The 24,619-nt window shown below is 32.4% G+C and overlaps 2 protein-coding genes across 2 annotated transcripts in view; one reads left to right on the top strand and one right to left on the bottom strand.

Moving 5' to 3' along the window:
• Window positions 1-919, top strand: part of LOC119829429 (protein scarlet-like) — a 55,765-nt gene extending 54,846 nt beyond the window's left edge. Inside the window, exon 12 of the mRNA XM_038351915.1 lies at window positions 153-919. Within this exon, the coding sequence (XP_038207843.1) occupies window positions 153-541 (389 nt within the window). The 3' untranslated portion in view covers window positions 542-919. The remainder of the gene's footprint in view (window positions 1-152) is intronic.
• A 119-nt stretch (window positions 920-1,038) lies between these two features.
• On the bottom strand, window positions 1,039-18,885 carry LOC119829390 (protein scarlet-like). Its single transcript, XM_038351861.1, has 11 exons — window positions 18,871-18,885; window positions 15,904-16,004; window positions 14,693-14,873; window positions 14,238-14,387; window positions 13,632-13,870; window positions 11,402-11,522; window positions 10,622-10,759; window positions 9,077-9,301; window positions 4,778-4,913; window positions 3,767-3,973; window positions 1,039-1,273 (listed from the first exon to the last, which is right to left on the bottom strand). The coding sequence occupies exons 1-11, from the start codon at window positions 18,883-18,885 to the stop codon at window positions 1,092-1,094; spliced, it is 1,695 nt and encodes a 564-aa protein (XP_038207789.1). The 3' UTR covers window positions 1,039-1,091.
• Window positions 18,886-24,619: the final 5,734 nt, after the last annotated feature.

The following is a 24,619-nucleotide window of genomic DNA, read 5'->3' as shown; positions in this document are numbered from 1 at the left end:
AATCCTACAATTATTATTTTTTTATTAAAGCAGTTATTCATTTCTTTCACACCTGTCCGTTCTCAAAAACCCCACTTTTTTATTCAAGTCCAAGGTCCTGACCACTGAGCCACCACTACATATTCAACTAAACGACAAAACACTAATTACAGGTTCCTTCCTCTCCGCAACGTTCGACAAACTGGAGACGGCCGCTCTCTTCGCGGTACCTTTCGACCTGGTCGGCATCATGTTCTCCGGCATCTACCTCAACCTGACCAGCGTCAGCAAGTACCTCTCGTGGGTGCACTACTTCTCTTGCTTCTACTACGGCACCGAAACCGTTTCGATCCTGCAATGGAACACGATTACGGAAATCAAGTGCGTCAACGTTCCTGGCATACCTTGCCTAAAGACAGGCTCCGAGGTCCTCAAGAGATTCGGCTATTCCGAAGAACACTTTTGGAGGAACTGCGTATGTTTGGGCATCATGTACCTCACGTGTCATATCATCGCATTCGTTATGGTCGTCAGAAGAAGCAAGGGCACGCCCGTCTATTGATGCTTATTATTAATTTTTTATGTAAAAATTTTATAATACGCTGAGCGAATATCAGTGTCTGTGAACGTTTAACCAATTATACAATAATTTATTATACATTTGTAATTAATATATATTGAATAAAATAAATGACATAATTATCGAATTAATGTTTAATCCCATTGGGGCCTTCAAAATATCTGGTAACTTTTTGCGGTAAAAATTACGTTATGATTATTTTGAATTAAATAATTATGTTATTAACATTACAGACGCCAGTAATAGAAAGGATAAGTACTGTATAATTTAACTATAATTTACTAACTGTCCGCGCTGTAAATTCTAGTTAGAAGTAATGACAATGCAACAAAATCACTAAGTATCACGATTTGTTAACTCGTAGGCAAATATATATTATATGGGTGAGGTTAGTTATATTTATTTTCCTTTTTTATACTTGTGTACAAAATGTGTCATAATTTCCATGTCTATAAATAATTATACTCAATTTCTATGTGATTTTCTATACAATTTTATATTGTATTTATACTTTTATAAATAAAAAGCTGTTTCAATACGCGTAGCCTTTAATTTCTTCCCTTTTGAGTCCGTAAAAACCTACTAAACTCCATACGACTGTGACGAACAGAAAACCCATGTAATCTTCGAATATGAAGTCTTCAGAATATCCATTTTCCACCAGCACAGACATACCATTTTCGTAACAAGTGGAGGTGGAGTTAGCTGGGCAATCTGGAATTAATATCTAACATAAATTAACTATATACACAGGCGTTTTATCGTATCGGTCACTCACATACGAACAAATCCGCAAACCAACATTGTGTGCGACAACATTTGCGAATGTCTTTTTTTCTATACAAGAATGTTTTGTTGTTGTATGAATACTAATCTCTATAGATCAGCAATTAGGAACTTCTAGGAATTCATCATAAAAAATTGAGATAACAGACACTATTAAGATTTGGCTCTTCAATTTGGAATTTAATTGTCAATTACGTAAATTTCCCAACCAGTATTTGTATTTGATTGAAAGAAACCTGAGCAAAATAAGTAGTCAAACTGTCCTATGAAGTAAAGATGAATCATAGTTAAGCAAACCTTTGAAAATAGCAAATTTTTATTACACTGTATTTTAACATAGTAAATTTTATTATTTGTGAAATCATAAATTTGCGTATAGACGTCAATTGCATGGTACCTGAGATGTAAGATGAGGACATATACGTATGTGATACATTTTAGCTCGTGAATTCAAGAAATGATTTAGTAATAATACCCAAGGGTCCATTGTTTAAATTACAGTGATTTCTTGAACCATTAAATACTTATAAAGCTTGTTATTAAATCCATACTAAGAGATATACAGCTGTAAGAGATAATTTTATTTTTTTAAATACAACTATATAAACAAAATTTACATTACCTAGATACTCTAGAGAATCTAAATTGTTATTGATTCGGTTTATGCGCAAGATAACTGTCGAACCTCACTGCACTATTTAACAATTGAGTTTTAGGTTCGATACTAAGATTAAAAAAATTACGATCTAAAAACCTATACAAACTATTATTGAAAATAAACTAAATTCAAAGTATTTTAGTAATTTACTCACATACAATGACTAACGTAGTTGAAAAAACACACAAGCAAGCAAAAACTTTAAATATCACGTATGAGATTTCATTATAGCTTTATAGCTATAAGAGTTAATAAAACCATGCAAGTTGTTCAAACATCGCCTTATGTAATCATGTGATTACTTTGAATAAAAAATAGTTGTGTAACAATTGTGAAATAGTTTAATTCCACCCCCAAGTTTAATGAACTGTAAAGCATGATTCATCGCCCTGTTTCTGCTGTTGGTTAAAACAAATATTCATTTATTTACAACATTCCAGCGCCGGATTCGAATAATGTTAATGTGACTTGGATATTTTTTATCTATTTCATTAGAATACTTTATAGGTCAAAATAAGTGGGCGTGGTACGTCGAAAGAATGTGAACAAAAAAAAAACATGTATAAAACGGGGCAATCTTTGTCATTTCGAGCAGTTAATTTATACATGTAAATAACGTCGTTCATAGATCTAGTAACTTTAAAATATAATTTGCATAGTAATTTTAATATCATGTCATTTACATTGTTACATTGCCTTTTCCGTTGCTACACAACTCACGGCTGTCAATGAAATAATTAAATGAAAACATCAATTATATAAAATCAACAAGAAATATCGTGTTTCAATATATGGAATAACCAAAAACAAACACGCATCCATCTATTTATCGTCACGTATATCCGCTGCCGCTTACACAACAAAAGAGTGTACAAAAAGTGAACTGAGCTATCAAGTCCAAGGTAACGTCCGGAACTCAGACATATCTATTTATACACCAAGACAATCGGCAGCAAAAAAGCAACTACGGTAACGAAATTACACCGTGAGAACCGGTTCTAAACTCACATTCTCAGATCGTCCAATTTAATACGTTCCACAAATTTCAACTTATCTATCCATCTATGCCGACGACAGGCTTGTGGGTTTCTTTAAATTTGCCTTTGTGTTACAAAAGCTGCCCATTAAAATGCATCTATTTAGTGGTATTATGTCACATTGTAGGCGCGTATTTTATCTCCAATGATTTATCGAGTGTGTTCGATATTATTTATTGAGGAAAAATTTTCATTAATGGTTGTTAAGATATAATTTATGGCTTTTTATTAGATATGCGTTTGAAACATTTGATAGAACAGGTTGGCTATAGAACTTCATAAGTTCAGGCTGCATTCTAAGTATTTGAAATTGTGTAGTAATTTGCAAGCTATATATAATAAATTTCTTATATGTATAATATTTTAATTTGTATTATGTAATAAATTTGACACCGTATATCTTAATATTATTGCTTCAGTAAATTTAAGGTCGCTTGTTCATAACCACGATCATTAAATAGTATTACCGTGTCATAACGCATTTTTGTTTGTCTATTATTGCGAAAATATATAAAAAGCTTGATTTTTTAAGCACAAGGAAATCAATCCATTATTATGTACGCACGGTTTATTCGTAAACATATCCTTTTAATCATTTAAGTATTTTAAAACTTACCCATAAATATCCTTTGAAGGTTCGTACTAACAAATACAATTTTTATTTTGTTAAATACACAAAACGTCACTCTATATATACATTTACGCTCAATTAAATAATAAGCTTACCAATCGAATCTATTTGCCTCCAATAAATGTTGCTTATGGCGTCCATACCGTAGTAGAAATGGGAGAAATACTTCAGAGGATACAGCCAAATAGGTAATGATGATAATCGTAGAAATGCTCCTGACATTATGAACAATGGAAGATCGGCACAAGGCATGACGTCACCCATAACACCAGTGGAAGTGAATAAAGCGCCCATACCGAGACCTGGAACATTTCACTCCTAACAGCTGATAAAATATAGCATTTCTATAACAATAAATTCAATTGATTAATGGACAGTTTTAAAGCCAAAACTCGATCATGCGGCTGTGTAGATCCTACTTAAGCAATTGAATTTCTTCTAATTTCATTCAGTTTTTTTGTAGCATTATTTGTTTAAATAAAATCAAATTGGTGATACATCAGTTTTTCTTTACGTGAATATGAAAAGTTCGTGGAACCAATTTAAATATTGAAGTTATTTTAATAAGACTTCGGTTCAGATATTATAATTTGAAAGCGAAATAATCTATTTTAGACGACGTTCAATTAAGCTGTAGACATGATTAAAATAAAATTGGAAGTCGTAAGAAACATGCGTAAAAACTAGGAGTTTGTACATAATGTACCTTTTTGTAATTCTGTGTTGCGGCTAAACTAAAGATAATAATATAACAATTTCATGAACATGACTAGATTTATACAAATTCATCTGGCCTTAAATGTTCTTTCCCGCTTTAGTAGCTATGATCTTTTTTATCTGTTCCTATCGGTCGTAACGTGATATTTTCCTATAGCCCTTCTCGATAAATTCAACATCCAACACAAATAGAAAATTTCAATTTCAGCAAGTAGTTTATAATATTAGCGCATTCAACAAAACAAACAAACAAAGTCATCAGCTTTATAATATTTATAAACTTATGAATACCTAAACTATGATCTTCAAAAAGAAAATAAAATTAACTTCATTTTCTCACGGCGAGATGTTATCATAGAGTAAGATGGTTAGCTGACTATTTCACTTACCATAAGCGGTAGATGCAATGGCTGTTATTATGAGAGAAGCGGCGAATTTGACAGCTGTCAAAATGTGATCCGGCAGTTCGACCGCGAGCGTCGCTATTATGACGTAAGCAACTGGCCACACTAGGCATCTTGGCATCTGTGGAGCACATAATGCTTAGAACTTTTATCCATTTACATGCTAAGCGAAAGGGCCAGACGGTTGCATTTTATTAGCCAAATCGGAAATTCAAACACATGTTAAAATTATTTTTACATTTTTTCTTCGTTTTTCTATCAGGTCGCAATAGAGCGATTTTATAGTATGTATGTCATTGTGTTTGTCATATTTTGGAGGCACTTAAATTGTATATAGCATTTTCTTAAGTAAAAACCCATAACTCTCTAAAAATAATCAATCAAATATGTAATGAAAAAAAATGAAACGAAATCGTTATATATTCATTCACCCTATTAAAGTCCAATTTCATTTTAAGTATTCATTCATCACCTTTACATTGAGAATTTAAAAATCGAACATAATTCATCGTTTAAAGAAAAAAAAATAGCTACATTCTAAATTTGAAAACAAATCGAAACATGCTCCTTGTGCAACTAAGCCAGCAAACAGAACTAAAATGGAAATAAATGATTGTACAGTTCTGTACAAAATACATAGAAGTGCTTTTAAGACGCCATTCGCACTACCGCACTAATAAATTGCTTTGCTAATGGTGTAGTCACGGAAATAACTACACCAGGCTCTGACTTATCCAATATCCAAGCACTTATTAGGTAGCAACATTACCTTCATTAAATACAATTTGATAGGAGAAACTTTATAAGCTATTTGTTTATATATAAATAAAATAAACTATGAATAAAGGTTATATTACATAAATTCTATGCATACTCCTCACGTTCATATTCAAACATTTTAAGTTATCGTGTTAAATCCCCTCATCCTACTAATCCTATCCTACTTCCTACTAATATTTTAAATGCGAATGTGTGTATGTTTGTTGCTCTTTCACGCAAAAACTACTGAATCGATTGCAATGAAATTTGGCACGTAGACAGCTGAACAACTGGAATAACATATAGGTAACTTTTTATCCCGATATTCCTACGGGATCCGTATCCCGCGGACTTACGCGACTTACGCGGGTGAAACCGCGAGGCGCAGCTAGTAGGTTATATAAAATTTAGTGTGCATTTACTGGTTGTAACGCTCACGCGAAAATCATATAAAGGCAGCTCCAAATAACGGGGCTATTGCGAATACCTTAAGCAAAGAATATCGAAAATCACTATCTAATCAAAATAATCGAGGTTGAGTCGCAAATTACCTATGATTTATGAAGTTTGTTAAATAGATTTCATACTAGTATAGGGTTCAGGTACAATCCACCACGCTGGCCAAGTGCGGGTTGGCAGATGTCACATGTCGTCGAACTTTTGATTCTTGGACATGCCGGTTTCCTCACGATGTTTTCCTTCACCCTTTTTAACTCTCATAGGAGGCCTGTGTCCCAGCAGTGGGAATATATATGGGCTGATGATGATGATGATGATGACTAGTATAGAATTATATTATCTGTGATCCTTATAATACACTAACAATCGATGCAACAAAAGTAAGTAAGTAAGATGATGCAAAATTAACAGACTTTAGGTTCAATTCCCAAATAATTCACTTACCACATAGTGAATTTCATAGTGAATAAAGCAGTGGTGGCTCAAAAGCAGTGGTGGCTCAGTGGTGAGAACCTCGGACTTCAAAATCGATAAGTCGGGGTTCGAGACCGGGCGAGCGTGCAGGAAATAAATTGATTTTTCAATTTATCTGCACATGTGGATAACATCACCACTGCTTAAAACGGTGAAGGAAAACATCGTGAGGAAACCGGCATGTCCAAGAATCAAAAAGTTCGACGACATGTGACATCTGCCAACCCGCACTTGGCCAGCGTGGTGGATTATGGCCTAAACCCTCATAGGAGGCCTGTGTCCCAGCAGTGGGAATATATATGGGCTGATGATGATAGTGAATTTCGGAAATCTTTAAAATATGTTTTTCATGTTATTATTAATGATGTCATCCAAATCAGTTCAAACCGTGGAAGAGTAACAAACAGTCATACAACCAGACTGTCGCATTACTAACATATGCATATTAATTATAAGCATATTAAGACCTTAAGTTTAAAGTTCAAGCACATATAGCTGTTATATATCAAACTGCAATGAAAATGCATATTCAAGCAGCCTGATGGTATGGTAGGTATATTGCATCATGGGGAGCCGTCAGTTTATATGATAGATGATACATGTCAAACCAATATTGCTAGCATGGATGCTTGATATAGCAAATCATGATGAGAAAGTCTAGCAAATATATTGCAACTATTTAATTACATAGACCCTAATGACAAACAGATTTTGTATGTTAGAGAGTAGAAAAGTATCTAGTAATTAGTTATTTTGCTAGTTTAATTAAGGTCACTTTTATTAGTTAATTTAATTGCCTTTGTATTAAAATGGCCGGAAAGAAATACATGACGGAGACAGAGTCAATAGTCCTTATGTTAGAAATGATGTGACGAAAGTCCCTATACCTACATAATATAAAATTATGGTAAGTAATGATTTCGAAAAAATAAAAAGAAAACATACAATTTGACCTCAAAGGTCCTAAACAATTTTTGTAGAACATATAGGTTCGATGGGTACTTTTAACACTTTATTACTAAAATGAACGCTCCCGTTAATATCTCTAACTAGCTGCGCCCCACGGTTTCATCCGCGTAAGTCCGTATCCCGTAGGAATGTCGGGATAAAAAATTGCCTATATGTTATTCTAGTTATCCAGCTGTCTACGTACCAAATTTCATTGCAATCGATTCAGTAGTTTTTGTGTGAAAGAGCAACAAACGCACACACATCCTTACAAACTTTCGCATTTATAATATTAGTAGGAAGTAGGACAGTAGGATAGTTCGACTCTCTAGCATACTTTGACCACTATTTTATGTATATTTTGTCCGCACTATAAGAAACCAAAACATCGTGACACCTGAAAATGACGATATAATTTGAATATTGCTCGCGGCGAACTGATTTCTTAATAAATAGTAATCAAGTGTAAAAGTGACAGATTTGAGTCTAAGAGATAAATCCGCTTCTAAATGCTGATACAGTATGTTCTACAGATCTAATTTTTAATCGCAGTTTTGTAAAGAACTATCTTGAAAGTCACTATTGTTCAATTTGTCTTCATATTTAAAATGAGATTTCATTTTTTATTTATTTGAAGTACTTTATATATATATATATATATATATATATATATATATATATATATATATATATATATATTAACAAAATAAATAGTCAAAGGCAAACTCAAAACTTCGTGTACTAAATTCTCTTAAAACCTACGGCACTATGAAATCTACAAGTGGAAATTCTAGAAATAAAGTGACAAAGCCAAGTCTAGCTTCAATATTCCTACATTCATAGCGATACAATAACTAAACCACATTCACTGATTAGTTTGTTCTTCTGTGTGTATAATTAAACATACACACACTACCATCAGCCCAAATATGCTGGGACACAGACCTCCTATGATGGTTTAGGCCATAATCCACCACACTGGCCAAGTGCGGGTTGGCAGATGTCACATGTCGTCGAACTTTTGATTCTCGGACATGCCGGTTTCCTCACGATGTTTTCCTTCAACGTTTTAATAATAATTGAACATGCTGTATCGTAAATTATAACAATGTGGGCTGACAGTGATAAGCGTGTGGGTAAGCCGCTAGCAACTTATCTGCACCTGTTATTCAAATAAAAAAGCCCACTTAGAACTCTGAAGCTACGTTCTCTGTATTCAATTAATTCTTGTTCAAGTTTCCTGTAGTTTTTTGTTTTATTTTGTTCAAAAATGTTTTTTTTTATTATTAGTATTTGTTTAGGTGGCCCACCAAGACGTCTAAAAGTAAGAGTAATTATAGAGTGGGAAGGAGTAATAAATTACTAGCTCCTCTAGTAATTTATATAGCGCCGACACATTATTGTAGAATAAATATAATAAGAAAGAGTATGTTGTCTAAATAAAGAGACTTTCAATTTTTATAACCTTTTTAATTTTCCACGCAACTCCCCTAAAATACCTTTCAGGTTTCAAAGGAACCTCTTTCTATTCAGACAAACACGATTAAAAAACAATCACTGACATCTGTCCAGTTTCGCGCGTAAAACCGGGGGCCATAACGTTTCAGATATTCTACGATCAAAATATTAGTAAATAGTACTCACCAAAGTCAAAAACCTGCACACATAGAAAGCAGAGGTTGTATACACGCCGACCTCCCTCTTGAACAGAATCAGGTCGAATTCAAAAGCGTATAAAGCAACGTAGGACAAACTGAAGGAGACCTCCGAGCACATGAGCCAAAGAAACCCCCTCATGTCTTGGACCCCACGCTGCGTCGTCCCCGATATCCCGACGTAACACGTTCCTATGATCATTGAGGATATCAGCTGTAAAAAATAATATATCTACACTCATGTTTATCTATATATTTTCTCTAGCTTTTGCCCGCGTTGTGCTGCGTTAAAATGCGAAGTAGTTTAATTAAAAATCTATCTATTTAAAAAAAAACCATCGAAATCCGTTACGTACTTTTAAAGATTTAAGCATACATAGCGACATAGAGACATATGGACAGAGAAAGTGACTTTGTTTCATATTATGTATTATAGCGATAAGCGAAGAGTGAGGCAAATACTTAGCGCCCCTTATTATGAAAATTGCGCGTACGCAAGAGTATGTAAGGAATGCAGACTGCTAATATTGTGATTTTTGTCCCATTTCAGAGTTTGGAATAGTGACCGTTTTTGTAAAAAAAAAATTATTGATATACCTTGTTCTGACAGTTGTAGCATTTTTTTATGAATTCCTAAGTGAGTCATCTTTCATATGTTATGAGGGTTTTTACTAAATTGTGTTAACATATTGTATCATACAAATATTTCGTGAATATTTTTAGCTGACTCATGTAAGAGACGTTAAATAGAAGGACACATTTTATCCACTAAGCGATTCTATTTAAAAATACACATTAAATATATAGCCTGTATAATTTTGTGTTCAAAGAGGATTTAATGAGTTCTCTATGAACAACTCAACGGACTAATCCACTCGGCATTCAATGTTATGTTATCATAAAAACAGGCCTATAAAATTCTACAGAACTAATAAATATCGCTACCAGTTAGAGGTTTAAGCAAACACACTAATGTTCGACTAATGCTTTTCGTATAAAAAAATGTTGTTATTCAACCTACTTAAAAAAATGAAGATTCATTTATATCAAGGTCTGTGTCTACTGTCCAAAGTATCTTATATAGTAATATTTAAAAGCACGTACAGATTTTGAATGTAGGTAAATGATAATCGTTCTACTTTTATATTACCTTTATATTATTAACCAAATATATAATAGTAATGTAGGTAACGGTATGTATTTATGGGCGGTGGTGAACACTTAACATCCAGTGGCCTACCTGCTTCTTTGCTTAATCTGGCATAATAAAAAATAAAAATGAATCCTTACAATTATCTAATGTAACGACACGGTTCTGTATCGGGTAAGCAAAACGTTCTCGCTGCATGGGCATATATATCCTTCCCTCCTCCTCCCTTTTTTCGATGGAGGAATTCCACCTTCCTTCCTCCACATTCAAAAAAATATTTTTTTTTAATAAGACACAAATCTTAACACATAGAGCTTTCATTTCTTCGATTAATGGTAAAAGAACTCATAATTGCTACAATAAATTCAATTCCATTTAACCCACCGTGCAAATAAACAGCTGGAAGATGTAGTTCTTTACTTCTCTCTTCAAAGATAAGGAGGACCTCCAAATCATTAATTGTACTTGCTTAAACCAATTCCTTTGGCATCTAGAATAATTGAAAAAGTATGAGAATTGTTTCTTTCATATATAAACATAACTAGCTGCGCCCCGCGGTTTCACCCACGTAAGTCCGCATCCCGTAGGAATATCGAGATAAAAAGTTGCCTATATGTTATTCCAGTTGTCCAGCTGTCTCCGCACCAAATTTCATCGCAATCGGTTCTGCAGTTTTTGCGTGAAAGAGCAACAAACACACACACACACATCCTTACAAACTTTTGTATTTATAATATTAGTAGGATAGTAGGATTAGCACTTGTTTAAGTATCATATCCGACCGTTTTATTGGAGTTTCATGCTCGAAGGGTCCTGCCCTATTATTAAGAATACGGTCCATCATTCTGTTTGTATGTTTGTTCTTCATCTATCACCAGACTGTATCTCATGAACCGTGAAAGACAATTTAAATTATCAGAGATTGTACATTTATGCTACCGCTAAAACGAAAGATCACAAAATCGTCGGTGATAAATTTTTTGCAGTCGTTCATTTGCTTTATCTAGCCAAATTTAATATGATAAATAATTATAGTTTTCATTAAGTAATATTACATTTGATTCTTAACAGTTTAAATGATAACACTGGTCTCCACATTTCAGCTATGACAATAAACTAAACTCACGTGCATAACTGCGGCAGTGTCATCGGTAAACCGGTTACACCGAAAACCGAAGAGTCTCGGTTATTTTCCATTATTTCTTTAACACACGTGCTGGTATTTGATACAGCTCTAATGTAAAACTCCGCTGGGTTGAAATTAAGCGGACATCTGAGGTTTACCCTGAAATACGTAAGAAATACTGAAAATATATGTATGTATTTTTTTCCTCTTTATTCAATATTGATGTAGATATATTCAGATTATTAAGATTATAAATTGAAACATAATAGGAATTATAATAAATTTTTAACTGTTTCGCAATGTAAATATTAATTTACACATTTTTGTACACATTTTTTTGGATTGAGATCTGAACACAAAAACAATTATATAATCTCTAATGTCAATGTGATCTTGATCTGTTGTGTGTATTAAATTTAAATAAATACGCTATAAATCCTTGTTGATTGAACCAAATCTACCTATATCACCTCTATAAGAAACTTGCTTGGATGGGTGAACGTAGTGCCCAAAAATATCAAACAAGATCTGCATTTCAAAAACTTGCGATTCCTAGACACCACTCCGCAGGATTCAAGGGAAGTTTCCGATACAGTGCCACCAAGTGTTGGAATAATCTTCCACCGCCACTGCGTAATTCGAATACCAAACAAAATTTTAGATATAAATATCGGTATCACCTATTAATTTCAGAATCATCGTAGGGCTTGGTGGCGCTGAAAGTATATTCTTTTTAAATATAGTTTGTTCATATTCATTTAATTTAATTTCATTTTTGGTTTGTTGTAATTTATTTTATTTAATTTTTTTTTGTTTTTCTTTTTTTTGTTATTTTACTATTTTCTTTCTTTATTTTTTGGTTGTTATTTTAATGTGTTTGTATAATTTATCGTGTATTACCTATTTTTCTTTTTGTATATAGTTAAGTTGTGCTAATTGTGCACTCCAAATGTCATCAGGGGCCACTGAAAATCAGTGGTGCGAATGGTTATTTTTTAGCATTCGCACCAGATACTGAGTTGGCCCCTTTTGTCAACGGATAGATCGTTGGTTTTTATATGTATCTTTTTATTTTGTGAGTTTTTGTGCTGTTGACAATAAATGTTTATTATTATTATTATTATTATTATTATTAAATCTTACTCGTGTTTTAATATTATTAATGTGAAATAAATTCGTCGGTTTGTCTGTCTATCTGTCTCGGCTTCAAACCACTGAGCCGATTTGGATGATATTTGGTGCAAAGAATTTGAGACCTGACAACATAATTCGTTCAATAATTAATTATTTATAACATAGATCCATACATTGCGCTACATTATATGACAAGGTAAAAAAATAAGATATAAGTGATTTTGTATGAGAAAAATAATTAGTCCACAAAATATCTTATTCAATACAAACACATTCTGAAATATAAAAACGCATTGTAATATTTTCTTGCTACAATCAAAATGAGTTTAAAAGTGCAAACAACACTCCATTAATGTATTCAAATGATATATTGCTCAATCTGTTGATAGTAATGAATTAGCAACATAATTAACATAATAGGCTTTTTTCTAGTTTGTTTTCCGGTCACGAGCCGTGTTTCCGCTAAAATATCATTTTTTGCCAACATCATTTAAAAGATGGCACCTAATAATGCTAATAAAATTCATGTCTTTCCTTTATAAAAAGGTGCCGCTAATAAACATTTGCCACAAGTATTTATGTGTCGCATTAATCACATTAAAACATCATCTATCATATCCTTAACACAAAAGCGGAAACATTTATTGCTATGCATCGCGTCGTATTTCAATATCAATATTCGAATAAACAGCTCCTATATAAAAGGTGGACCATTTTCTAGTGCAATAAGAGGGTAAGAGGAGAAAACAATTATTTTATATCCTGTCGAACTGAAACTGAACTCTAAACTGGGAATTGAAATAAAGAACTTATTTCAGTTACTTATAACTGAAATAAGTTCTTTATTTCAATTAAAAAAAAGCCTTAGCTTTGAAAGTCATAATTGGCATAAAACAACGCAATCAAACACCACACTACTTTACTAATAACGGTTTGCGATTCTATTAGACAGGGATGCAGGATTAACTTTGTATATAGGTTTGTCCCTTTCGCATAACCTATAAATGTTATTAGAGTATAATATTTAGCAGAAGCGTTAATGGATGGAAATTATTAAATACGCAAGTGAAGACACGTTTACCGCGATAAACATAGAACAAAAATGCAAATAGCATTAATAATTATTATACCTACCTCTCAAATTGTTCTTTACACTCCCGTTGGGTACCATGAAACACTAGTTTTCCTTCCGACATCAAACACACAGAGTTGAATTCTTTGAATAGATCCGAAGAGGGTTGATGTACGGAGCAAATGACTATCTTCCCGCCTTTTGACAGTTTTTTTAAAACGCCAACTACTAGTAAAGCATTGTAGCTATCCAGGCCAGTGGTTGGCTCATCGCATACCAAGACCAAAGGACTAGATAGTAACTGAAATAAAAACTTTAAGTCATCTTTTTGAACTGTATCTGTTTTGAAGCAATAAATAAATCCACATGCTTTACATTTTATTCAAATGACGTCCTTTACTTTGCATAATCTGTATCTTTAGGTTGTATCAAGTTGACACTTGACATATGTCAAAGGAGCACTCGTAAAAATATCGTATAAGAATTATTAAATACAAATGGAAGATTGTTTGGTATTAAAAACATGTCCGCAAGTACATATTTAATTATTATTTAAGATTTTTGATTATTTAAATAATGGTTTTATAAAACGTCAGTGTCAGTTGAAATTTTTTTTTTCATAGTTATGGCAAGCAACTTGCCAGTTCAGTTCAGTTCAGAATACTTACAGATGTTGCCAGAGACAATAATCTTCTCTCACCACCGGACAATGTGCATATTGTATTGTTCTCAAGTGCCTTCAATTTCAATTCTTGAATCAATGATCTTAAAATGGTTCGATTCTGTATTTTTTTAACACTACCTAATTTCATTTCTGTCTGAAACATTAATCTTGCATAAATGACTAAAACCATATCAACTGGTTAACAAATCTATATCTATTAAAATAATTCCAACAGTATTTTGCTTGACTAAATATATTATTAACATATTTTTTAATAATTTATTCGTTATTTCATGTGTTTGATTTTTGAAATAAAAAGTTTAATTAATATATTTATCGTCCATATTTAATTTAAATTTTAAACTTCTCGTTGTAAAATGCTTTACTTCATAAATTTTAAAATAACATTATGCAATTATCTCTCCTAATAATATGATGATATTGAACACTTGGGCTCACCATAAAAACTAAATGCTCGTACACAGTCAAGCTCTCCATGAACACATCAAACTGTGGGACCATTTCAACAACGCCGCGCTGCATCTGGTTGACATTGACGTTGTTGACAGTTATTATACCAGAAGACGGTAGGTTACACTTGCCAGCCACGGAAACTAAAAACGTTGTTTTGCCGGCACCACTGAAACATTTGGGGAAGTTTAGAATGGCTTAAATAAACCCGAATAGAAAATAAAAGAATTATTAATGTGGTTAATTTGTTTTTAGGTACTACACAGTTGACTAGAAGAAAAATAGGAGCAGAGGTGTCGTATTTTGGACCTCGGACTTCAATATAAAAGTCATGGGTTCAAGACTGGACGAGCGTCTAAAACAGCTCAAAACGCAGAGGAATATATCGTGAGGAAATCGGCATATCGAAGAATCTAAAGTTCGGTGATATGTAACATATGCCAACTTCCACTTGGCCAGCGTCGTGGACTATGAACCCTTAAAAGAGGTCCCTGTCCCTCGAGTGGAAACAAATATGGTCTGAATATGGTTAGAAGAAAAATATGATATTCATATATTTTGTTTACCTGGGTCCAATCACTGCTGCGAATTCACCTGTCTTAAAACACGCTGAAACTGAACATGTAGAAAATAAATAGAAAACAAAGAAAGACAAAAATATTATGTAGATATAACTATATCTGATACACTAACATTAAAAGTTTTTAAAAACAAGATACTCGAAAATACTGAAAAAATGCTGAAAAAATGCCTTTTTCCCACTTTAAGGGGTTTTTTTACATGGGACCAATGTCAACCAACCAAAATACTCGAAAACCAATAACTTTTTTCATTAAAATCGAGAAACTCCGTAAAAAGCTGTACGCATAACTTTTTGTCTACACTAATATTATAAAGAGGAAAACTTTGTTTGTTTGGTTGTAATGAATAGGCTCAAAAACTACTGGACCGATTTTAAAAATTCTTTCACCATTCGGAAGCTACATTATCCACGAGTAACATAGACTATATATTCGTTTATAAAAAACAATATGCACGTCGACTACCTCCTATTTCTTTCGTCGGTCAAAAGCGCACAATCGTCATTTTTAATTAAAGCTAATTAGCTTATTCTAAGTAACTAATTTTTTAACACTAGAAACGTGTGATTTAAATACAGAGAAATTTTTATACCATCATGCAATATAACCGTTTTGTACTTGTTAGGTGTTCGTCTCCACCAAGACTTTTCTTCGGGAGTCCAAACTGCATAATTGTTCACTTTTATTAACACATCACTTTCGTGTATTTCTTCATTAAGCTATAATAAAAACAAGATCATCAATGAGAATTAATTGAGGTACCTAATTCGAAATTTGAATTCTAAATATGAATTAATCGAGTTGGTGGGTCGCCCACTGTCCATGAACATTTGAAGAGGCATAAGGTCGATTGCAGACCTTACGCCTCTACATGTGGATTGCAGACTTAAAATTGGGAAGGTATTAAGACAATATTGACAAGAGGAATAAAGGGAAAGACTGGGAACGGTAAGGAAAAGGAAATGGGCCTATCCCCAGTCACCGAACAAAACACAGTAGCATGTTACTATGTCACGCCAGTCTTTCAGCGGGTATGTTCGTGTTGAAGCTAATTAATATAATTTTTTTCATTAATATAATTGTCCAGCTCCAAAATCAAGCTGTAACTAAATTTTTTACGCAGTTTAACTCATCGATTATACCATAAATTAGTATTACTGTCAGTCGATCTCAGACCCCGTTTAAAGTAATTGCCCAAATCTTTAACCATTAGACTATTATTTGTTGAAATATTTCATTCCCTTTATGGGCAGTAAACTCTTACGTATCAATCAATCTCCATTGATGAGTGTGTTTGAATGTTTTATGTATAGGTTTTTTCATGTTTATGAGCCTATCAAATGATAAGTTTTTGTTAGCTTGTCGAGTAATGGCCAATGAGAAGGTAGTAAAGGGGCTTACACATGAGATATTTATCATTTAAGAACCTTTTGGACGAAGGTTTTGAATGTGAGTCTATATTGATAATATAAAGAGGTAAAGCTTTATGGATTTATCTTTTTTTGTATTTTCCCAAATGTGTTGTATATTGCTTATAAATTTATTTTATTCTTTAAATAAAAGAAAATAGTACTCAAAATTTGAGTGCGAATAAAAAATGTGGATTAATTTATAAACTAACCATAATTATATATACTGAAATAAATTATATAATTAATTATATGTACAATATGTTAATATATTACAGAATTTTTTTTTTGTGCCACAATATGGATAGATACATATTTTAATGAAAAAAAAACTTATTTTTTTGAAAAAAATAACCGATATCTTCCACAAATTCATTGGGAAATGAATAAATAAACGGCTGATTTAAATTGATGTAGCTACTGGCATACAGGAACATCATTTACTACTATTTCATATTGTACAACATCCTTTAAGCAATAGAATGTTGACACGTAATACAACGCTCAGAAATTACTCGTATGAATAAACTAAAAAAAATGGTTGCCTGTAAAGTCGGTTTTACGGGCGAAGATTTTACGTGACAACGTCTTTTTCTCGGTAGAATATTTATTGATATGAATATTATTAAATTGCACAATAGGAACAAGGAATTGAATGAAAATAAGAATTGCACAAATTTTAACTATAGAAAATATTATTTGTTTACTAAAAAGACAGAGACAGAGACACAAGCACGCGCCGATTCAATGCGCCTAATTCTCTAGTGCTGCGCGCGCGGCGGACCGATCATAGTTCGGTGACTCATCGTAACGTTACCGGGCGTTACACTTTTTCATAAGTGCCTCCGAGCCGCAACCTAATTTAAGACGTTGTCACGTCAAAAACGTAATTGAAATGTCTATCAAACTATTTATAAGCTAATTAGAACCATCAATAAATGATAAGGGAATCTATACTAAGATAAATCAAGAGAGTTTTTTTGTTTTTTTGAACAGGATAATCCCAGAAACTATCGCAATCGGTTGGAATTTGGTGATTCCTCTGTATTGAATAGTCCATTGAAGAAGGCCATAACCTATATAAAATAACGTACGACATATGAAAATGCGCGGGATACAGCTAGTAAGAAATAAATATAGTTAAACATCATAAATAATGTTACACATTTTAGTATAATGAGGGCCCACGTTTAATGAGTCTCTTTGAGAATCTTTTGTATTATTATACAAAAATTACGTACAAGTGTCTTATTCCTCACACTATAAAAGTTCGATTTCCGATGGGGGTTAACAATAAAATGTCATTGAAATAATAATCGTCGAGATGACAGAACCTCATCATCTTCGCAAAGAATCCTACTAATATAATAAATACGAAAGTTTGTAAGTGTTTTTTGCTTTTTCACGCAAAAACTACTGAACCGATTGCAATGAAATTTGGTACGTAGATAGCTGGACAACTGGAATAACATACAGGCAACTTTTTATCCCGATATTCCTATGGGATACGGACATACGCGGGTGAAACCGAGGGGCGCGTCTAGTAATATATATTGATCAAATATACAAACCTTATAATACATCTGTCCCATACCTCACAATATACTGTACAATGTACATAAAGAGAAATGTTAAATATTTTATTTGTTGAAGTTTCTTAGTAATACAAATAGATACAACTGAGATAATAAAATTATATTAGCTCATATGATAACACTGCGTATTTCAAGTAAATTAGGTATATTATACTTCTCGGATTGCTGCCAGATTTAATAAATTATATAATAATAATCTCCGTATTCAACTGTCATAGGTTCTTATGAATTTTTTATCAGACATAAGCTCCAATAGTAGGCAATAAAATTATAATATTTAATAATCAAAAAATGTTGCAATCCAAAAGGTCAAAAAAGCAATTCTAACCTGGCCAAATCTATTAAATTCCTTTCAATTCAAAAGGTCAAAAGCGCAATTCAATTTTGAGCAAATCTATTGTATTTATTACAACCCAAGAGGTACAAAACAAAATATCAAAACTGTAAATGCTTGCAAATTTGTTTTGTTCCATTTGATACCACTGTGCACGTTTTATTTTGCATATATTAATAAATTATAATGTTATTTGATGCATATACACACATACAAAAATACGCAAATAAATAAACAACAAAATTACCTTATTCAATTCCATATCGAGCACTAAACACTAAATAAATGAGAAGTTAAAATATAATTAAGTAAGTTCTGGTCGCGTGCCATTTACGTGATTCGAGCACAGACTGCATTATCAGAAAACATAATTATTTAACTGATAACAGTTGATAAACATCTCCGTTCTGACGAAAGATGAAATGAGACTGGTTTAAATCATAAGTTATTTATCATCTACTATAAATAAATTCTTTGTCTGTCATCTACAAGCACTTATTTACTATCTTGTTAAGATTTTATGAACAGAATACTATGTTGGTGGTGTATACTGATGCTTGGCCAAAACTCTATAGAGATTATGTAAACTTATAAAGAAATATTGTTAGAATTACATTCCTTTTGTCGTATTGTACATAAATGATTAATCTAATTATGCTTGTTGCAAGGAAAAATTCCAAGGCAAATTGTAAAAAGATAATTATAAGGTGTGTTTGGAATCGAACGGAGATTTGCATCTACATTCATATCTGCATACATAGCACTGTCAGATCTATTATATAGATATATTAAAAGAGATATAGCACTGCGCTGCATATTTTTTAGACCAGGACCAATTCAAAATATTGGGTTTATATTTTTACTAGCGGTCTAGACCCGGCTTCGTATAATGTATATAGCGTTTAGCAGTCAGGAATCACGTACGTATCCAAAGGTGAGAGAATTGTTGAAATAAGTCCAGTAGATTATATAAACGCGTTCAAACAAATACTCTCTAGATTTTGTATTAATAGTATGGATATAAATAATAAACACTATAACAAACAATTGAAGGACGGGAAGAACATCCTTCAATTGATCTATAAGGAGAAGAAAATAGTTGGAAGAATTTCAGTGTCAATTACGTAATAATTGCATTGCATAAACCCATTAAAATATCATTTACCGCATTGGCCGCCAATTAATGTATGTCAAAATATCATTAATAATGAAGAATTTTACTTATATTTGTGTGTGTTGTTATATGGTGTGTATTATGGTATTATTTTTTTATGTTTCACTAGTTTAACTTTTTACCGAGGTAGGCTTGGTTGCCTGGAAGAGATCACTTGTAAGTGATAGTCGGCCTTCTGCGCTGTATGTTTTGGCATTAGTATTGTTGTATTTATTTCTGCTATGTTGACAGCACAATAAAGTGATTAACAAAATAAAATAAATAAAATAAGAAAATCTCAATATAAACGTTATTAAGTAAAGTTTATAACTCGGTAATTGAAAGAAAGTATTCCCAACCAAATAAGTTATGATAGATCGTGTGGAATAGAAAAGTTGATGAATTATTAATAAATTTTAAATGAGCGTTTATAAATCACGATTTAATCAGATATGAGTTGTATGCGATGCGTACAAAATGCCTAATTAATAAATGATTCATGTCCATTCTGTTGCCGATGGCTACAGAACTGAGTTCTAATACAGAAACATAATAGAACAGCTTCTCAGCATTTTTGAGCAATATATCGCAAAGAAAGTACAAAAATAAGACCGGTTCTAAACTAATTACCCCCTAGAGCCTGTAAAATTTTGTGATATCATCAACAGCCTTCTTTCTATTCGGCTGTAATCCATTTTCGAAAATACACATTTACATAAATTCACAGCACACACTAAACATGTTTATACTTATTATATAAAGCTGAAAACTTTCTTCGTTTGAACTCTCTAATCTTAGGAACTAGGTTTGAATTTAATATTATTGTTGCATTAAATAGTCCAATTATTGAGGAGGGTACAGGCTTGTACTAAGATGTGGGTGAATCCGCGGGGCACAGCCAGTAAACTATAATTCAACATTCGTCTAATTAGTTTTAGATATGCCCTGGAGTGACTGTTTGATCGATGTATGCGTTTCGAGTAGTCATAATGATATTCTTAACATCGCAGTGCTTACCTTACAACCCACATGTGTATTCCAAAACACTAAATCTATATTAACAACAATAAGTAAACCAATTGTAAATATGCGTAGGTAGTAATTGACGATAGAAAATTTATTTAAAATGCGTTCAATTTATCATTACAGTACAATTGTTTTAGCTATTGGGTCTTTAAACTTGGTACAAGTTTTGATACACTTCTGTAAGCTATTGAAAAGGCTTAGGTCGTGTTCACCGTACTGTTTTAATGAATTCATCACTTTTAATATGTAAGCGCCATAAGAGTGCTCGAGACCCATCACTGAATACAGCAAAACGGAACACAATGGAGTTTTTGTCTGTGGGAGGCTGACGTAACCCCTTGCCCCTGGTTCTTTTACCGTCGTGGGAAAAGCTATTCAGGATTTCTCCCCTTTATTAAAAAACAGGTTTATTCATACATAATCATAACTATACTAAACTCGAACTCGAACATTACTCAATTACATTTTTTTAGAAGTGTTTTTGAACATAACATCACAGAGTACTTTTATATGCATAACATATAATTAATTAATGTTTACCATTTACCACCGGTTGGGAGCTGAATACAAATGTTCTGTTAACTATTTCACATTTAGCAGTTTATTTTTATGTGTCTAACTTATAATAAACGCGTGAATAATATGTCAAATATTAATTAATCTTTGACTATACAATTTGTTGAAAAATATTATCGAAACCTCCCGCTGGGTCTCAGTAGGGCTACAATTTCATTAGCATATTATGCTAGTATAGTTTATTATACAATGCTGTTGTAGCGTATGCCAAATAGTTCTCATTTAAAATAAATTCTTAAAATTAGTTACATCATTTCATGCTACTGCGACCAACACAAAACATGTGTGTTCAATCAGCTTGACTTCTTATTTAACTTGCATAATATGATCTGTATATCAGGTACAAATCTAAACGTTTTTAATGTGGCAAAAAGCAAACAACGATGGTACAATACATTTTCTCAAAAACACCTGGAAGAGATGAACTTTAAAATTATTTTTTTCCACAAATTAAATTGTATAATCACAATGCTCCAATGGAATTATAAAAGAAACTGTTATTTTTTAATATGCTCAACGTAAAAAAGAATGTTTTCGAAATCCAGATAAAAGACCTCTAAAGACCTACTAGAACCAGTGTTTCGATATTCATGTATTAATACATATTTTATTATAAGCGACGTAGTATCTCTTAGACACTAACACTGGAAATTGCGACATCACTCGAACGCGGGACTAAATTATGATCATCAGTTAAATAATTACGTTCTAAAGCTCTCAAGATGAGCTCTTCTACTAGGATTAACTTGACAGGGTTAATTAAACTTGATAATCATTGAGTGGAAGGACGCCATAGCCTTTGACAAGGGTACTGACAGACTGCGCGTAGAAAACCTACTCCTAGTAGATAAATTTAAAAGCATTGTAAAATTAAGAAAAAGAAATATATTTGTAGTGGAAATAATTTTCTATATAATATATTAGTCTGGGACCTGGGATAGTGTAGAAGATGAGAGTAGTGTAGAATCGTTTCGTATTATAATCTTAACAAATCTTAACAATTCTTGCGTAATCTTAACAGCATACTTATTGCATTATAGAGCTAAATAGAATTAACTCAATCCAAATCCAGGGAAAACATTTCCAGTTTGAAAAAAAATGGTAAAACATTTCAAGCTGATTGTAAGCAAGGTGTTTAGCTAGTTCGTTCGAGGCCGCGTTTTTGAGTTTTCGAAGAACACCCTAAACTCAAACTCAAACTTAACATTTATTTATTCGATTAGACTTTTTATAGAAGCACTTTTGAATCGTCAAATCTAGCTAACATTACATATGTGTTGATAATGTTGGGGGAAGTTTAGTATAAATCGAAGATAAATCATAAATAGAATTTAGAAGTTGTAATTAAACTGTAACCGCTTTACTTGAGATGTTGAACAATTTTAAAATTAAAACCGGTTATTTTTTTACTTAACTTGGTGTAGAATAATGAACTACAAAAACAATGATATTCAACATTAATTCTAGTATAACACATAGCCAAAAAGTGTTTATTAAATCTTGCAAACATATTTTTAAATGCAAACAAAAATATATATTAATTACGTATCTACAGCAATTCACGTGCGTAGTTAGCTATCAATTTAAATCACATAAAATAATTTACATAATAATTATACCTTATTTTATTACTCTTGCTTCATTTATGCTTCTTATAAATTGCTTATTTGTTTTATATTTAATATAAAGAATCTATAATGTATAATAAAATGGAAGGATATGAAGCGTGGTTTTAATAAACTATAAAACTGTACGTGTAGACTATAAAAAACAATTGTTGACCCGGGCTAGATTACGTAAGTTTCTATTAAAAAAATATTTGGTTCAGTATAAGTTATAAAACTTTTTTGTAATATTTCATAGCCTAGCGCATGGGTGTAATCAATAGGTTGATTTTATGGGTTCAAGCTCTCTGTTAAGTTGTGTTAAGGATAAGATATCAAAATGTAATGCGGTCTTTTTTGCTATTTAGCCTGTAATACTCGACTGCAACATGGATATCTTCTACAATTCCTCACGGGAGCGATTTTTTCTTGATTGCGTTACTTTCTTTCTTGAAGGTGGACGTTAGACTGCGCCAGTGGCCATCTCACATCACATAACACAAGAAAAGCTTTAAAAAGCCTATGTTTAATTCTGGGTCTTTAACTATTTTCATTCCATATTTCATAGGAATACTAACTATCATTTAGCTGTAAAACAGACATACATACTTTCGCAATAAAATTTTAGTATAGATATAACTTTTCATGATGCATTTATAGATTCGCGAATACTGATGCAAGTAACGAATGAGTAAATATGAACAGTGCTTCTATTCGTCTTCAGATTCGCGTATTGTAATGAGACCGAGTTTCGAATGTAATCAAAGGGAATACGAATGTGTGAACAATAAATAGTTCGCGTAGCCACTAGTATAAAAATGTTTCGACGAATATTATATCGTCGAATCACCAAGCGAATAGCGGACACAAAATGTGTAAATGAAGCATTATAGTTGACACTGTTTTAAAACGTCCAATAAAAACATGTTATTTTAAAACAAAGGGCCCAAAACTCTACCTCCCACAGTCCTCCTCCATTATAATTGTCTTAACTGACTCATATCTGATCTGATAGGTAGGTATCAAATATAAATTTTCGTGAAAGTATTTTACGAAGCCCATGATAGGTCAACTATCTTGTTTGTCTAGTTCAGGGCTATTAAAATTCCAATGTTCTATATTTATGTTAACTTAGATAGCGTTGGTTTTGTAGAATTGAATTTTAATTCGATACTACCACGGTTGGGAAATTTTAACTGACCGTTTTATGAATATTGAATTTGTTACGGGCCACATTATTTATTTAAAAAGTATTATGATTTAAGCTAATGGGTACCAACTAAACTTCTTTACTCAATCAAAATTAATAATCGCTTGGTAATTATTGACATAGCGAATTTAATAATACTTAATATCACAAATCACATTAGATTTATGATTTATACTGGGGAAATTTTGCATAGATACCCAAAGGCTTCGGAGAAGGGGCCGTGGGTTATGTTGGATTCCTACCGACTAACCCTCTGTGTCCCGTCGAGCCGCTTTAGAGAAGGGGCCACGGGTGCTCGTTGGAATTGTTGAAAATTTCATGAAACAACGTTTTATAAATACAATGAATGTTCTATATTTCATTTTAATGTTATCTAGGAATTGTACGAGCGTTAGCTTAAACACCTACAAGGCAGGATGGAGGCTAA

Source organism: Zerene cesonia, chromosome 10 (genome assembly GCF_012273895.1).
Source record: "Zerene cesonia ecotype Mississippi chromosome 10, Zerene_cesonia_1.1, whole genome shotgun sequence".
NCBI lineage: Eukaryota > Metazoa > Arthropoda > Insecta > Lepidoptera > Pieridae > Zerene > Zerene cesonia.
Note: the sequence above shows the minus strand (reverse complement) of the source record. Positions and strands in the feature narration are given on the sequence as shown.

Excerpts from the sequence above, each read along its gene's own strand:
- LOC119829390 (XM_038351861.1), bottom strand. Across the intron at positions 14,874-15,903 it reads TGGAGACGAACACCTAACAA|TGGTGCCGGCAAAACAACGT; the intron begins GTACAAAACGGT and ends CAAATGTTTCAG. Across the intron at positions 9,302-10,621 it reads TCCAGCTGTTTATTTGCACG|CTGATATCCTCAATGATCAT; the intron begins GTGGGTTAAATG and ends TATTTTTTACAG.